The 16077-nt window shown below is 39.8% G+C and overlaps 1 protein-coding gene across 1 annotated transcript in view; it reads right to left on the bottom strand.

The window, feature by feature from the left end:
* The window catches only part of LOC106932337 (MAM domain-containing glycosylphosphatidylinositol anchor protein 2-like), a 331489-nt gene that overhangs the window by 215112 nt on the left and 100300 nt on the right, over positions 1–16077 (bottom strand). Inside the window, exon 8 of the mRNA XM_088002677.1 lies at positions 15027–15341. Within this exon, the coding sequence (XP_087858803.1) occupies positions 15027–15341 (315 nt within the window). The remainder of the gene's footprint in view (positions 1–15026; positions 15342–16077) is intronic.

The raw sequence follows: 16077 nt of genomic DNA, 5'->3' as shown, positions 1-16077 counted from the left end.
ATGGAAAAAGCAGTCCGAACGACTGCTTCCCGTTCGGGTTCCGTAAGTCCGATCCAAAAACCGTTTGAAGCAAATGAGAGGGCTATTTCTCATCTCATCTATTACCGCGATTCATATCTGTAGCTCAATCACAGTAATTGCAGTGATGAGAGAAAATGGTGTGCGTTGAGCTCAGAAATTTTTCAGAAAAGTCTGAAAATGAATGGTGGAGTGCCTGAAGGTACCCTGTCACTTGATTTTGCTCTGAAGCACCTTGACAGAAAACCGTCAGCCCTAGAAAAATTTTGAAGACATTTTACCGGAGCAGGCATTCGTATCAATGTCATGACCGACTTTCATACCGATAGACCAATTTTTGCACCCATGAGAGCGATTTCAAAATTATTTTGGGGTCAAAAATCCACTCTTTTTCTCACTCTAAAAAAGCGGCAGTTGGTGTCAGTTACACTCTAAGATTCATCGAAGATTGGCAGTTGGAAATTTTGCTCGTTTTTCGCTTTTTATGTCGCCATCGTAACTCCGATCCCCAATAAAAATAATAGCTCACATCTCGGCACCGAGCCGCACGTTTTGATACCACTTTTGTGGGTGGGCACGCAGCGGTACGAGCCGCATTAACGGTGACGGAAGAATAATAAATAATACTAGAAAATTCCGCAGAAATTTTAAGGGGCATGCCAAAGTGTGCCCGTCGGTTTTTAATCAAGCGTTCTGATGCAAAAAATTAGCATTAATGCTAAAGAAAGCTGCAATGTAGTCAATAACCTGTGGTGAGTCAGAAACATGTTGACTAAACTGTACCTGTACCATTCAGTATGTTGAAATTAATGCATAAGCCAAAATGCTAATATTAGCGTGAAGACTAATATTCATGTAGGATGTGTGGCATCATTAGCATGTTTTCTGTCATTGATTTACTCCATTCAGTATACTGAACATCGCTAATAAGTAAGAAAATTAGCTAATAGCTACCTTTAGGGAAAAGGCTAATGCTAATGCTAATGCACTGCCTTGCTGTGCAAGGCAGTGCACTAGTGGGGGCAGTAAAATGCTAAACTTGTGCTAATGTTAATGAACTGCCTTGCTGCGCAAGGCAGTTCACTATCCTGAGGAAAAAAATGCGAAAAAAGCTTAATATTATTGCAACGCCTACGGCGTTGCACTAGCATGAGAGGAATATGCAGACTTTTATTTTGAAACTTCCAGTAGGCTTCATTTTAACCACCACACCAATTCAATGTGTAACAGTAGTTTGTTTAAACCATTCACATAAAGCCCAAAGCTGATGTGAAAAATATCAAGGCTTTTATTTTGAAATTTTCATTAAGCTTCATTTTAATTGACCACAGCAATAAAATGTGTAACAGTGGTTGGGTTAATCCAACTATATAATGCCCAAAGTAAAGTGTTCCATCGTGTTTAGAACTACAAAGATGGCGTTTTTGTAGTCCTAAGCAGCAGCTCTGCTTTTCTGTGTTCTGTTGCTATAGTGACCAAGCCTCTTTGTCAGCTGGGAGAGAGACACACAGGGGGAGAAACAATTCTATCTGTTTGAGCCAGCCAGTTTCACTCCAAAAAGCTGTTCGAACAACTCCTTTCCATTCGGGAACCGTGATACGTATTCGAAAACCGTTTGAAGCATATGAGAGGGCTATTTGTCGTCTCATTTAGTACCGCGATTCATATCTGTAGCTCATTCACAGTAATCGCAGTGATGAGAGAAAAATGGTGTGCGCTGAGGTCAGAACTTTTTGCAGAAATGTATGTAAAAAGAGCAATTACATGATGTAAAAATTGTCAAGACTTATATTTTGAAAATTTTCAATAAGCTTCAATAAAGCTTCATTTGAAATTGCCACACTAATTTCATGTGTAATAGTGATCAGGTTAAATCAGTTATATAATGCTCAAAGCACAAGTAGTTTATAATACCAGCCAACTCCTCCTCTGTAATAATTGAGTGTTCCGCCATGTTGTAGTTCTGACATGCTGCTCAGGCCTCTGTTTTAACTGAGTCTTGGCCATAGATAGAACTACAGTTATGGCAGTTATGGCTGCTGGTTTGTAGTCCAAACCAGCAGCCTTTCTCTGGATTCTGTTGCTATAGCGATTGGCCCTCAGCCAACTGCTGTGTGTGTGAGACAGAAAGCTGGGGAAGGACTTCAATTAACATTAATGCTAATGTTAATGAACTGCCTTGCTGCGCAAGGCAGTTCACTATCTTGAGACAAAAAAAACATAAAAAAGCTTAATATTCGTCGTGAGTGGACATTGCAGAGTTTTATTTTGAAACTTTCAGTAAACTTAATTTCCATAACCACACTAATCCAATGTGTAACAGTGGTTTGGTTAATCCACCTGTATAATGCCCAAAACAGGAAGTAGTTCTAACTGCCAGCTGAGGCCTCCTCTGTAATAATTGAGTGTTCCGCCATGTTGTAGTTCTGACCTTCTGCTCTGCCCTCTGTATTAAAGTGTTCCGCCATATTTAGAACTACAGAGTCTTTGTAGTCCAAACCCCAGCAGTTCTCCCTCTCTGCATTCTGTTGCTATAGTGATGAAAGTGCCCTGTGTGTGTCAGACTTATCTATCTTTATGAGACACCCAGTCAGTTTTAATGGAAAAAGCAGTCCGAACGACTGCTTCCCGTTTGGGTTCCGTAAGTCCGATCCAAAAACCGTTTGAAGCATATGAGAGGGCTATTTCTCATCTCATCTATTACCGCGATTCATATCTGTAGCTCAATCACAGTAATTGCAGTGATGAGAGAAAAATGGTGTGCGCTGAGCTCAGAAATTTTTCAGAAAAGTCTGAAAATGAATGGTGGAGTGCCTGAAGGTACCCTGTCACTTGATTTTGCTCTGAAGCACCTTGACAGAAAACCGTCAGCCCTAGAGAAATTTTGAAGACATTTTACCGGAGCAGGCATTCGTATCAATGTCATGACCGACTTTCATACAGATAGACCAATTTTTGCACCCATGAGAGCGATTTCAAAATTATTTTGGGGTCAAAAATCCACTCTTTTTCTCACTCTAAAAAAGCGGCAGTTGGTGTCAGTTACACTCTAAGATTCATCGAAGATTGGCAGTTGGAAATTTTGCTCGTTTTTCGCTTTTTATGTCGCCATCGTAACTCCGATCCCCAATAAAAATAATAGCTCACATCTCGGCACCGAGCCGCACGTTTTGATACCACTTTTGTGGGTGGGCACGCAGCGGTACGAGCCGCATTAACGGTGACGGAAGAATAATAAATAATACTAGAAAATTCCGCAGAAATTTTGAGGGGCATGCCAAAGTGTGCCCGTCGCTTTTTAATCAAGCCTTCTGATGCAAAAAATTAGCATTAATGCTAAAGAAAGCTGCAATGTAGTCAATAACCTGTGGTGAGTCAGAAACATGTTGACTAAACTGTACCTGTACCATTCAGTATGTTGAAATTAATGCATAAGCCAAAATGCTAATATTAGCATGAAGACTAATATTCATGTAGGATGTGTGGCATCACTAGCATGTTTTCTGTCATTGATTTACTCCATTCAGTATACTGAACATCGCTAATAAGTAAGAAAATTATCTAATAGCTACCTTTAGGGAAAAGGCTAATGCTAATGCTAATGCACTGCCTTGCTGCGCAAGGCAGTGCACTAGTGGGGGCAGTAAAATGCTAAACTTGTGCTAATGTTAATGAACTGCCTTGCTGCGCAAGGCAGTTCACTATCCTGAGGAAAAAAAATGCGAAAAAAGCTTAATATTATTGCAACGCCTACGGCGTTGCACTACCATGAGAGGAATATGCAGACTTTTATTTTGAAACTTTCAGTAGGCTTCATTTTAACCACCACACCAATTCAATGTGTAACAGTAGTTTGTTTAAACATTTCACATAAAGCCCAAAGCTGATGTGAAAAATATGAAGGCTTTTATTTTGAAATTTTCATTAAGCTTTATTTTAATTGACCACAGCAATAAAATGTGTAACAGTGGTTGGGTTAATCCAACTATATAATGCCCAAAACAGCAAGTAGTTCTAAATGCCAGTTCAGCCCTAATCTGTGGTATCTGAGAGTTCCGCCATGTTGTAGTTCTGACCTTCAGTCATTGTAGTTCTAAAGAGCAGCTCAACTATCATGTTAGTGAGACACACAGGGAGAGAGAATTCTAACTGTTTGAAGCAGTTAGTTTTTCTGATCAAAGCGGCTTACTGTTCAGCATCCATAAGAGCAATCCGAAAACTTTTTGAAGCATATAAGAGGGCAATTTCTTGTCTCCGATGGAACCGCGATTTAAATCTGTAGTTCTCTCTGCACTAACCTGAGAGAAAAACATTGCTAAAATGCTTATTTTAAGAAAGTTTGATATAAATGTACAGCAAGGCTGTCAATTAACAAGAGTGAAAGAATTGCTAAAATGCTTATTTTAACAAAGTTTGATGTCAATGTACAGCCTTGCTTCGCAAGGCTGTCCACTAACCTGAGAGGAAAACATTGCTAAAATGCTTATTTTAAGAAAGTTTGATATAAATGTACAGCCTTGCTTCGCAAGGCTGTACAGTTAGAACAAAAACTGTTTGAAGCATATGAGAGGGCTGTTTGTCGTCTGATGCAGTTCACTATCCTGAGAAAAAAAACATAAAATAAGATTTATATTATTTTATTGCACTCACTTTTGTGAGTGCAATTTTCAGAGTTTTATTTTGAAACTTTCAGTAAACTTAATTTTCATAACCACACTAATCCAATGTGTAACAGTGGTTTGGTTAATCTAGCTGTATAATGCCCAAAACAGGAAGTAGTTCTAACTGCCAGCTGAGGCCTCCTCTGTAATAATTGAGTGTTCCACCATGTTGTAGTTCTGACCTTCTGCTCTGCCCTCTGTATTAAAGTGTTCCGCCATTCTTAGGACTACAGAGTCTTTGTAGTCCAAACCCCAGCAGTTCTCCCTCTCTGCATTCTGTTGCTATAGTGATGAAAGTGCCCTGTGTGTGTCAGACTTATCTATCTTTATGAGACACCCAGTCAGTTTTAATGAAAAAAGCAGTCCGAACAACTGCTTCCCGTTCAGGATCCGTAAGGCCGATCCAAAAACCGTTTGAAGCAAATGAGAGGGCTATTTGTCGTCTCATTTAGTACCGCGATTCATATCTGTAGCTCATTCACAGTAATTGCAGTGTTGAGAGGAAAATGTTGTGCGCTGAGCTCAGAGATTTTTCAGAAATGTATGTAAAACACTGGGGAGGAGCGTCAGTTATCCTGTCCCAAAACTTTGCTCTGAAGCACCTAGACCGAAAACCGTAAGCCCTAGGGAAATTTTGAAAACATTTTACCGGAGCAGGCATTCGTATCAATGTCATGACCGACTTTCATACCAATAGAGCAATTTTTGCACCCATGAGAGCGATTTCAAAATTATTTTGGGGTCAAAATTCCACCCTGTTTCTCACTCTAAAAAAGCGGCAGTTGGTGTCAGTTACACTCTGCGTTTCGGCAGTTGGAAATTTCGCTCGTTTTTCGCTTTTTACGTCGCCATCGTAACTCCGATCCCCAATAAAAATAATAGCTCCCTTCTCGGCATCGAGCCGCACGATTTGATACCACTTTTGTGGGTGGGCACGCAGCGGTACGAGCCGCATTAACGGTAATGGAAGAAAAATAAAGATATATATAAATAAAGAGACATTCTATTAGGTGAAGAACAATAGGTGCCTGCCATGCAATGCATGGAGGCAGTGACTGACCTGCTTCGCAGGTCAGTCACTGCTCTCCTTATGCATTGCTAATGGCATGCCCCAATTAAAGAGACATTCTATTAGGTGAAGAACAATAGGTGCCTGCCATGCAATGCATGGAGGCAGTGACTGACCTGCTTCGCAGGTCAGTCACTGCTCTCCTTATGCATTGCTAATGGCATGCCCCAACTAGAAAATTCCGCAGAAATTTTAAGGGGCATGCCAAAGTGTGCCCGTCGGTTTGGACCCAGCGTTCTGATGCTAAAAATTAGCCTTAATGCTAAATAAAGCTTCAATAACCTGTGGAAAGTCAGAAGCATGTGGACTAAGCTGTACTTGTACCATTCAGTATGTTGCATACGGTAAAATTAGCCAAAATGCTAAATGGTATCAGTAGAATGTGGGGTATCACTACCATGATGTCACCCATTGACTCAGTCCAATCAGTATTCTAAACATGGCTAATAAGTAAATAAATTGGCTAAAAGCTTATTTTAGGTAAAATGCTAATGCGTGCAAGGAAGTGCACTAGTGGGTGGCAGTGAAATGCTAATGTTTGTGCTGATGTTAATGAACTGCCTTGCTGCGCAAGGCAGTTCACTATCCTGAGGAAAAAAAAATAAAAGTAGAAGAATATTTTTGCACCGCCTGCGGCGGTGCACTGACGTGAGGGGAGTATGCAGGGTTTTATTTTGAAACTTTCAGTAAGCTTCATTTGAAATGGCAACACTAATCCCATGTGTAACAGTGGTTTGGTTAAAACAGTTATCTAACACAAAAAAAGAGCAATTACATGATGTAAAAATTGTCAAGGCTTTTATTTTGAAAATTTTCAATAAGCTTCATTTGAAATGGTCACACTAATTTCATGTGTAATAGTGATCGGGTTAAATCAGTTATATGATGCTCAAAGCACAAGTAGTTCAGAATACCAGCCAACTCCTCCTCTGTAAGAATTGAGTGTTCCGCCATGTTGTAGTTCTGACATGCTGCTCAGGCCTCTGTTTTAACTGATTCTTGGCCATAGGTAGAACTACAGTTATGGCAATTATGGCTAACTGTAGTTAGCCATAACTACAGAGCTGGTTTGCTGCTGGTTTGAAGTCCAAACCAGCAGCTCTGCCTTCCTCTGGATTCTGTTGCTATAGCGATGAATCCTCAGCTGACTGCTGTGTGTGAGAGAGACAGAAAGCTGGGGAAGGACTTCTGTCTTTGAGACAACCATGAAATGCTAATGTTAATGAACTGCCTTGCTGCGCAAGGCAGTTCACTATCCTGAGAAAAAAAACATAAAAAAAGATTTATATTATTTTGTGTGTGCAATTTTCAGAGTTTTATTTTGAAACTTTCAGTAAACTTAATTTTCATAACCACACTAATCCAATGTGTAACAGTGGTTTGGTTAATCTACCTGTATAATGCCCAAAACAGGAAGTAGTTCTGACTGCCAGCTGAGGCCTCTCCTCTGTAATAATTGAGTGTTCCGCCATGTTGTAGTTCTGACCTTCTGCTCTGCCCTCTGTATTAAAGTGTTCCGCCATTCTTAGGACTACAGAGTCTTTGTAGTCCAACCAGCAGTCCTCCCTATCTCTGCATTCTGTTGCTATAGTGATGAAACTGCCCTGCGTGTGTGTCAGACTTATCTATCTTTATGAGACACCCAGTCAGTTTTAATGAAAAAAGCAGTCCGAACAACTGCTTCCCGTTCGGGATCCGTAAGCCCGATCCAAAAACCGTTTGAAGCATATGAGAGGGCTATTTGTCGTCTCATTTAGTACCGCGATTCATATCTGTAGCTCAATCACAGTAATTGCAGTGACGAGAGAAAAATGGTGTGCGCTGAGCTCAGAGATTTTTCAGAAATGTATCTAAAACACTGGGGAGGAGCGTCAGTTATCCTGTCCCAAAACTTTGCTCTGAAGCACCTGGACCGAAAACCGTAAGCCCTAGGGAAATTTTGAAAACATTTTACCGGAGCAGGCATTCGTATCAATGTCATGACCGACTTTCATACCAATAGAGCAATTTTTGCACCCATGAGAGCGATTTCAAAATTATTTTGGGGTCAAAATTCCACCCTGTTTCTCACTCTAAAAAAGCGGCAGTTGGTGTCAGTTACACTCTGCGTTTCGGCAGTTGGAAATTTCGCTCGTTTTTCGCTTTTTACGTCGCCATCGTAACTCCGATCCCCAATAAAAATAATAGCTCCCTTCTCGGCATCGAGCCGCACGATTTGATACCACTTTTGTGGGTGGGCACGCAGCGGTACGAGCCGCATTAACGGTAATGGAAGAAAAATAAAGATATATATAAATAAAGAGACATTCTATTAGGTGAAGAACAATAGGTGCCTGCCATGCAATGCATGGAGGCAGTGACTGACCTGCTTCGCAGGTCAGTCACTGCTCTCCTTATGCATTGCTGGCAGGCCCCAATTACCTTTACATTACCTTCAAATTATCTTTAAATAAGCCCTACTACTTCTGTTTAACTTCCATAGCAACTTGACTGAGATCAAAAGACATCAAAAAAGCTCAGAGGGGTTAACTACATCATTTTTTGATGTTAGCTCTTCTGAGAAATCTAGAATTGTAAGACTGAGATATATCAAGGCAAAGAAAACTCTGTAAGATGCTGGTAGACTCCTCCAGACATTCAAAAGCCCCTATAAATGGTTGAATTGTAACAGACCACAGATCTCAAGCTGTAGCAATCATTTATTGGCAATGACAATGCTATTAATTGTCATTTAATGCATTCAGTAGAGAAAAAAATAGTAAATTTAGGCTTTAATAAGAAGTTTACTTTGCAAAAGTTTAAAGAATCATCTTGATATCTTGATTGTTGTGTTACCATGGTTACAATATGGTGTAATCTTAGTGTTTGAGTTTGTACACAAATACATCATAGCAAATAATAACCAATAATCAGTGATTGATTTTAAACTTGGCCAATTAACCTGGGCTCTCTCTCACAGACTAAATCTATATTTAAACATGTTAATGATGCTGATGTTGTTACTAGGAGGGGGGCAGAGGGCTAAATCAAATTCTGCCTAAAGCTCCATGTTACCTTGGGCCGGCCCTGCATGAAGAGCGAGCCAGCAATCTCTGTGCTGGAATCTACCTGAAACTCCCCGGTAGCCTCTATGCCAGTCCATCGATACTTTGGGGACATCTTAATTTATTTAATTGTGGCATGTTTGGTTTTTCTGAGGTCCAAAATGTTGCTACAGTATGTGATATTTTGTGAACTCTAAATGCTATGGGCCAAATCTTTCTTTGTCAGTTGAGGTTCTTTTGTAACCTCTATTCACAGCAACAAAGCAAATCCCATCAGCAGCGGTTCAAACCGGTAAAGGTAAAGCAGAGAGTGAACAGTGAGCAGGTGGTACCGGGGCTTTGAGGAGAATTGCATCAATATAAAGACAGACATTTTTTTATATCTGTCGGTGGGACTGACTCAGGCTGCATTTAGTCCAGCACTGGGCAGCCTGATAAAGTTAAAGTCAGAGGTTTTTTCTGCAGCAGATATCTGCATTTCTGTGTTTAGGGGCGAGGAGAGTATTCTTTCCACCATTGCAAGAACAATTATGAATTTTTTTTTCTAACTTGAACATAAGACCTACATTTTTATTCACAAAAAGGTGTATGTTGAAAAATAAATATTCTTACACATAACTTGATAGAGGGTGCAGATCTGCCCCCTCCTCCTCACCATGGGAATGGTGTCTGAACAACATAGAGGCAGACAAACTGAGAATCCTGTCATTATTAGATCGAAGTCAGCCAGACTAATTTATTTTGCTAAATTATTATATTTAGCTAAACATTACTGTTGATGGGCACAAGCAGGCCTCCTGATGCACAAATAAAAAAAAGTTGAAAATTGAAAAAGAAAAAACCTCTACAAAGGCACTAGTTGCTCCAAGGATAAAAGGGACAGGCTCAAGTTTTGTACCCAAGTCAAGCTTTTGTTGTTTGGGTGGTGGGGGACCTTGTGTTGCAGCTCTCGAATCAGCTGGCGCAACTTTCCCTCTCAGTTTGACTTTCCTGTGTTGCAACTACAAATGTTTCTTCAGATTTGATGTGGTGTTTTAGAACCTAGACAGCGCATTTTTCTTTTTAAAGGACGTTTTGGCTCTAGTGGCCTTTATTTTAAAGTAGCTTGACAGCAAATAGGTAATGAGAGAGGGGAAGACAAAAAATGAACTGAACCTGCATCTACCGCAACGAGAACTAAGGCTCCATATATGGGTTGTACTTTGCCACTGCGCCACCACAGCACCAGAGACAGCACTCTCTTGCCAGCACAGAAGATACACAGCAAATTCAAAAGTGTTAAATGTTTTGGTGTTAGTAGACTTTATGCAAAAGCAGAGTTAATTTTACTCTAATAGAATCACTTTCTGTTTCTGTAACTCTGGGGTGTATATTATTAGTAGTTAAAATCCAGTGTTAAAACAAAGTGTTTCCGTATCAAATCTAGAGGTGTTAAAATAGAATCAATAACTCTTTACTTCTTAACTCTGAATGAACTATTGATACTAATACTTGAGTAGATTGACTTTGCATAAAGAAATCGAGTTCAGTGATTGGAAACATTAGATTCTTAGACTTCTGCAACATATGAGCAAATGTTTCTGGAAATCTGAGCATAATTGTTCAGCATTTTCTACATGTCAGTATTTAGTTTTTTTATATTAATAAACAAAATTGGTATTTTATTTGAAAGTTGTTTATGCATTTATATTAAATAAAATGCCCATTTACTGTGCCACCCCAAAATCAGCAAAATTCCTCTGGAGCTGGGTTTGATTATTACTGTTTTTGTAGAGTTCACCAGAGTGGAAAGTGGGATCTCCTGTGCTGCATTCAAGTCTGAAAAGGAGTCGTTGACAATGCACTTCCTGAGATCCTTGCCCAGATTGAAAGAAGTGTGAGCATTCTGAATGATTTTGTTTAAGGTGAAGAAAATTCTGCTAGTTTTAAATTTACATCTTGCTCAGTTGGACATGCACACATGCACATGACTCCTCCTCACATCCTATCATTTCCAATAACCAGCCAGTTTGATGCTATATTAAAGGGACATTGTCATATTTTTTGGGTGGGGGGAATTTGTATTGATAATATTTGGGTGAGGGGCTGCACAGTGGCACAGTTGGTAGAGCTGTTGCCTTGCAGCAAGAAGGTTCTGGGTTTGATTCCCAGTCCCGCTCTTTCTACATGGAGTTTGCATGTTCTCTCTGTGCATGTGTGGGTTCTCTCCTGGTACTCCAGCTTCCTTCCACAGTCCAAACACATGACTGTCAGGTTAATTGGCCTCTCCAAATTCTCCCTAGGTGTTTGTGTGTCTGGTGACCTATCCAGGGTGACCCCGCCTCTTGCCTGGAACGTTAGCTGGAGATAGGCACCAGCAACCCTCCTGATCCCATTAGAGACAAGGGTGTAAAAAGAAAATGGATGGATGAATATTTGGGTGATTGAGATTGGAAAAAACACAGTTAGTTGTGATACCCTGGATGTCTATCAGTTTTCCTCGAGGACAATGTCTACAATGTCCCTGGTATGTGTTGCTATCCCGTTTGTCAGAGTTAAAACAAAACTTTCACCTCATTCTTTTTTTTATTTGTACTTTTCTTATCCACAGGATTCAGATGCCATGGCAGACTTCATCCAGGTTCCTGTGGGGTTATTGACTGTTATGTTATGCTAAGTATATCATTTTGTTAAAATAAAACGTTGAATCTTATGAACTTAAAATATTTTGTTGTGGTTACTTAATTTATTTATGGCAATCGGTTTCCTAGATTCTGCTAAGTAAACTGTACTGTTCATGTAAGTTGGATTAACTTGATGTAGTTGAGTTAAGAAGAGGATAATTTACTTGTTATTTCTAAGTTGAAACAACTTCACTTAACTAAGTTAAATTAACTTGACACAATTAAATTCATACAACAAGGCAGTGTTGTGGTACTCGAAGTTGGTCTTGGTCTCGAGACCGGTCTTAAGACCATTTTTTGATGGTCTCAGTCTTGTCTCGGTCTCAGGCTCTGAGGACTCGACATTTTATTTAAAGACCAGTCGAGACCGCAACTGTGAAAATATCACTAAACGTACAGCATACTGTCCAGTTTATTTCTTAACATCTTTGTTTTCAGTGGATGCAAAACGCACCGATTAAAATCCAAGCAACTACATGTTTCTGTTACTCCCCTCTTCCCCTCCACTCCCCACCTTTCACTCGCGCGTGACGCTCCAGGACATGCGTAGTGGTTTTCTCTCAGCGGCAGAAAATGTTTGTCTAATCGTCAGTAATATAATAGCGCTGCAAAAATAGTAAGAAATCCGATGGCCACAGCTAAGTCAAAATCGCTTCGCTTTCACAGACGGTGGGGACAACGTCTAACTTTTTTCGTCACTTAGAAAAGTAGCTCAAAGAAGGTAAGCTCCATTGACATGTTGTTAGCAAAGCTAGCTGTACAGAGACACATAAGAATTTGTGATGCCTGAATTATTGTGCGGAGGTGTTGATTGACTTGTCGCATATATGGGACAACACTATGTCCAAAAGTCTGCAATATAGTGATGTGACATTCAGAAACAGTCGATTCTTCTCCACGGCTCTTTACTTATTAGATAGGACTGGAGTGTCACTGAGAGCCGTTGTTCTAACAGATTACCATACGCTGTCAGAATAACAAACATGCAGTGAGTACCATGCCTGCGCATGCGGATTAATAAGTCCGACCGTCAGAGGAGTTGTCAGTTCACCATACGCAGCAAGTTATGACGAAAATAAGTCATTAAATTGTTTTCAATGATAACTATATATAAATGTTGTCATGGTTTCAAAGTGTATTTAAAGCAGCTGGATGCCATACAACTGTTAATAACAAAGTGTATGATGATCTACGTCATGATTCTATGTTGCTGATTAAATAAAATCATATGGTAATGACAGCGTATATGCATGTCTGAGCTAAGCATACGACTGACAACGTATGCTGATCTGACAGAACACCGTGAGTTCGTGCTAAGCGTATGACGATCTGACCTGACAGAACACCCGTTCTTTGTTCTTGTAATGCTCTGTGTACACTGCATCATTATTTTATTTAATTAAGTACATTGATATTTAAATTAACAAATAACTAAAACACAAGAACGAAAGAGCATGCAGAGCATGCACAATGCTCTTTGATTGTTTTCGTTCAAAGTGGCAGCTGTAATGTCTGCCATGGTGTCAGACTACCTGGCTTCATGTACTGGGATAAAGAGTGAAAACAGTCACGATGAGCGCCTTTTGCTTGGTTACTCTTTCTTGTTGCTCCTTGGTCAGTGTTCATAGTTGAGCGTTATTTACCGTCAAGCCATTGCCTCAATTGCTATGTTTAATGGTGCAGATAGTGGTGGTTTCTTACATGAGCAATATGGGCAAATGCCCAGGGCGTTATGGTTTTAGGGATGGCACAAGACCATCACACATTGTAGCACAGAAATGGAATATTTAATATTGGTAAAATGTATTAAGTATTTAATATCTAGGTGTTCTTATGGGAATATGGATCTTTCAGATTATTTTGAAAAGCAATTTTGATCATATTTTACATTTTACTGTGTCATGTAGCTGTAGCTGGTCTTGGTCTTGACTTGGTCTCGGATCCTAAAAGTCTTGGTCTTGTCTCGGTCTCGGGTTAGGTGGTCTTGAACACAACACTGCAACAAGGTCTTAAGTACACTGAACAAGTATATGTTAAGTAAACATAACGTAAGAATATTAGTTTAAACTTACTTACATTTTTCAAGGTAATCAGTTTCCAAGATTTTTTTTAAGTAAAGTCAACTTGTCAAAGTTTAGAGTGTAGCTGAAAGGCCGACCTCCAGATCTTCTTCCTGGGTTCCAGTGGCCAAAAGCCCGACCTACAAATTGTCTTTTTGGGTTCCTCCATCCTCACCGCCAACCTCCAGACTTCAGAATCTTCTGCTGCCAGTCCCCTCCAAGGTCCCTGCTCTGCCGCCGCCTTCTAAGGATGCTGCTCCGCCGGTTGTTTCCAAGGACGCCATCAAAGGTCCCTGCTCCTTTATCACCTTCCAATGTCCCTGCTCCTTTGTTGCTTTCCAAGTTCCCTTTTCCTTTGTCGAACTCTAGTTTGTTTTGTGTTTTGTCCCCTGCCCTCCTACCAAGGCCCCCTCCACCAACTCTGGTTGGGTTATGTTTTCTTGATTTTTGGACTTGATTGACGTTTGGAATCCGCCTTGAAGAGGGGGTAATGTTAGGATCCCAGGTTGTTGAGTTGTTTTGTTTGATTTGATTCTAGTTTCATTGTTATTTTATGTTTCTTATTTTGGTTAGATCTGCTTTGTTCATGTTTTCCTTTGGTTCAGTTCTTAGGGTTTCCAGTTATGTTTATCTCTGGTTTGTAGTTATTCTTTGTCACTCTAGTTTTTCAATGTTTCTTTAGCCTTGGTATTCTTTAGTGTTAGATTTATTTCCTGTTCCTGTATGTACTCTCCCTCTACCCCTCTGCCAATTTCTCTCTCCCTCTCAGTCTGCCTCCTGCTCCCTCCACTCACACCTGAAATCAATTAGCTCATCAGCCCAGGTCTTGTGGCCCCTAGTAGTTAAGCTTCTCATTCGCAGTCATTCCTCTCCTGTCCCTTTTATCAACTCTTTGTCATGATCGTGTTTCTGTGTATTTGTTTTTGGAGTTTTTTGTGTTCAGTTTGGTCCCTGTGTCTCTGTCTCTGTGTCTTCCCCGTTGATTTTTTCCCAGGTGTGTCTCATTCCCTTGATTACCCCGTGTGTATTTAAACCCACCTGTTGTCCTTGTCTCTGGTTGGATCCTTGTCATGTGTTGCCTGTTTCCCCGTGCCGTGCTGTTCTGTGCTTGGATTATTATCGTTAAACTCATCATTTTCATCACTTCCTGGGTCTACCTGCGTCCTCATCCTCACCTCAACTCACCATTTATGACACTCTTGTCACTTCCTGATGCTACCCATTGTCTACCTGTTGGTTTCTTTTACTTGTTTTTTATTTTTTTATTTGTGTTTTTGCCCTGGATGTAAGTTTGTTGCTGTTCATTTTCATTAAATTCATTTTTCATCATTTATAACACCACTCCATTGTTCTGCATTTGGGTCCACAAACAACGAGCAACACATTATGACAGCGATGTAAGATAGTACAAAACTTGACAAACTATTCTATGTAGTTATGTGGAAATCTTTATTTTCACTATTGTGTTTGTTTAATTGAATTTGAGTGTGTGCTGAGTGTGCATTGCTCACATTGCACCACAAGATGAATCAGGGCCTCTCTGGGTTTGACATTGAATCCGTTGAACTGGCTTGTTTGGCAGCGGTATGCCCCGCTCATCTTTCTCGTCACATTGTAGATTCTCAGTATGCCATCATAGCTCTCCATCTGTGCCGAGCCATCAGGCATCATAGGTGCTAGTGCTGCAGTTTGCCCACTCTCCTCGACCCGAGACCACATAATGATGGGTTTGGGTTTTCCTGAGACCAAACACTGGAGGTCAACAGTGTCTCCTTCCAGAACTATGAGTTGAGATTGCCCCTTGGGGACTGAAAGTTCAGGAGGAACTGAAGAGAGAGAAAAAAAACATCATTGTGGTCAGTATTCTGAAACACCAAGTGTCTTCCAAGTAATAAATTCTCCCACATTAAAAAATTATTTAACCAAGTTTTTATTTACCAAACAAACACAGTTCTATATTTGGTTCTCTGACCTGTTTGGACACTGACTGGGTGTGTTTGAACCATCAGAATACACTATAATAGGTAATGAAGAGACTCAAAATAACAAATTATTAGTGTGATGTAATTTTATAACAATTACATCACACTAATAATGTAATTTTATAACAAAATTACATCACAATAATAATGATTTATGGAAAGTTGTTAGAGAAAAGTGTTTCTCTGTACCGACTTTCTGTAAGTAGTAAAGTTAAATTATCTTAATTAAGACATCCTTGAGCTTGCCAAGACATTCATATGCTTAGCCTCAGATTCACTCCTTAGTATGCTAAAATGTGAGTGAAAATACAGGTGGTGGTCATAAAATTACAATATTGTGAAAAAAATTATTTAAATCAGTAATGTCATTAAAGAAGTGAAACTTTTATATTATATTCATTCATTACACATTGACTGATATATTTCAAATGTTTATTTTTTTTAACGTTGATTATTACAGACAACAAATGAAAACTCATAATTCAGTATCTCAAAAAGTTTGAATATTGTTAAAAGGGTCAGTACTGAAGACACCTAGTATCACAGCTAACTAACTCAAAACACCTGCATATGTCTTTAA

This window comes from Poecilia mexicana, unplaced genomic scaffold (genome assembly GCF_051168715.1).
Source record: "Poecilia mexicana isolate PSO_F unplaced genomic scaffold, ASM5116871v1 scaffold_22, whole genome shotgun sequence".
NCBI lineage: Eukaryota > Metazoa > Chordata > Actinopteri > Cyprinodontiformes > Poeciliidae > Poecilia > Poecilia mexicana.
Note: the sequence above shows the minus strand (reverse complement) of the source record. Positions and strands in the feature narration are given on the sequence as shown.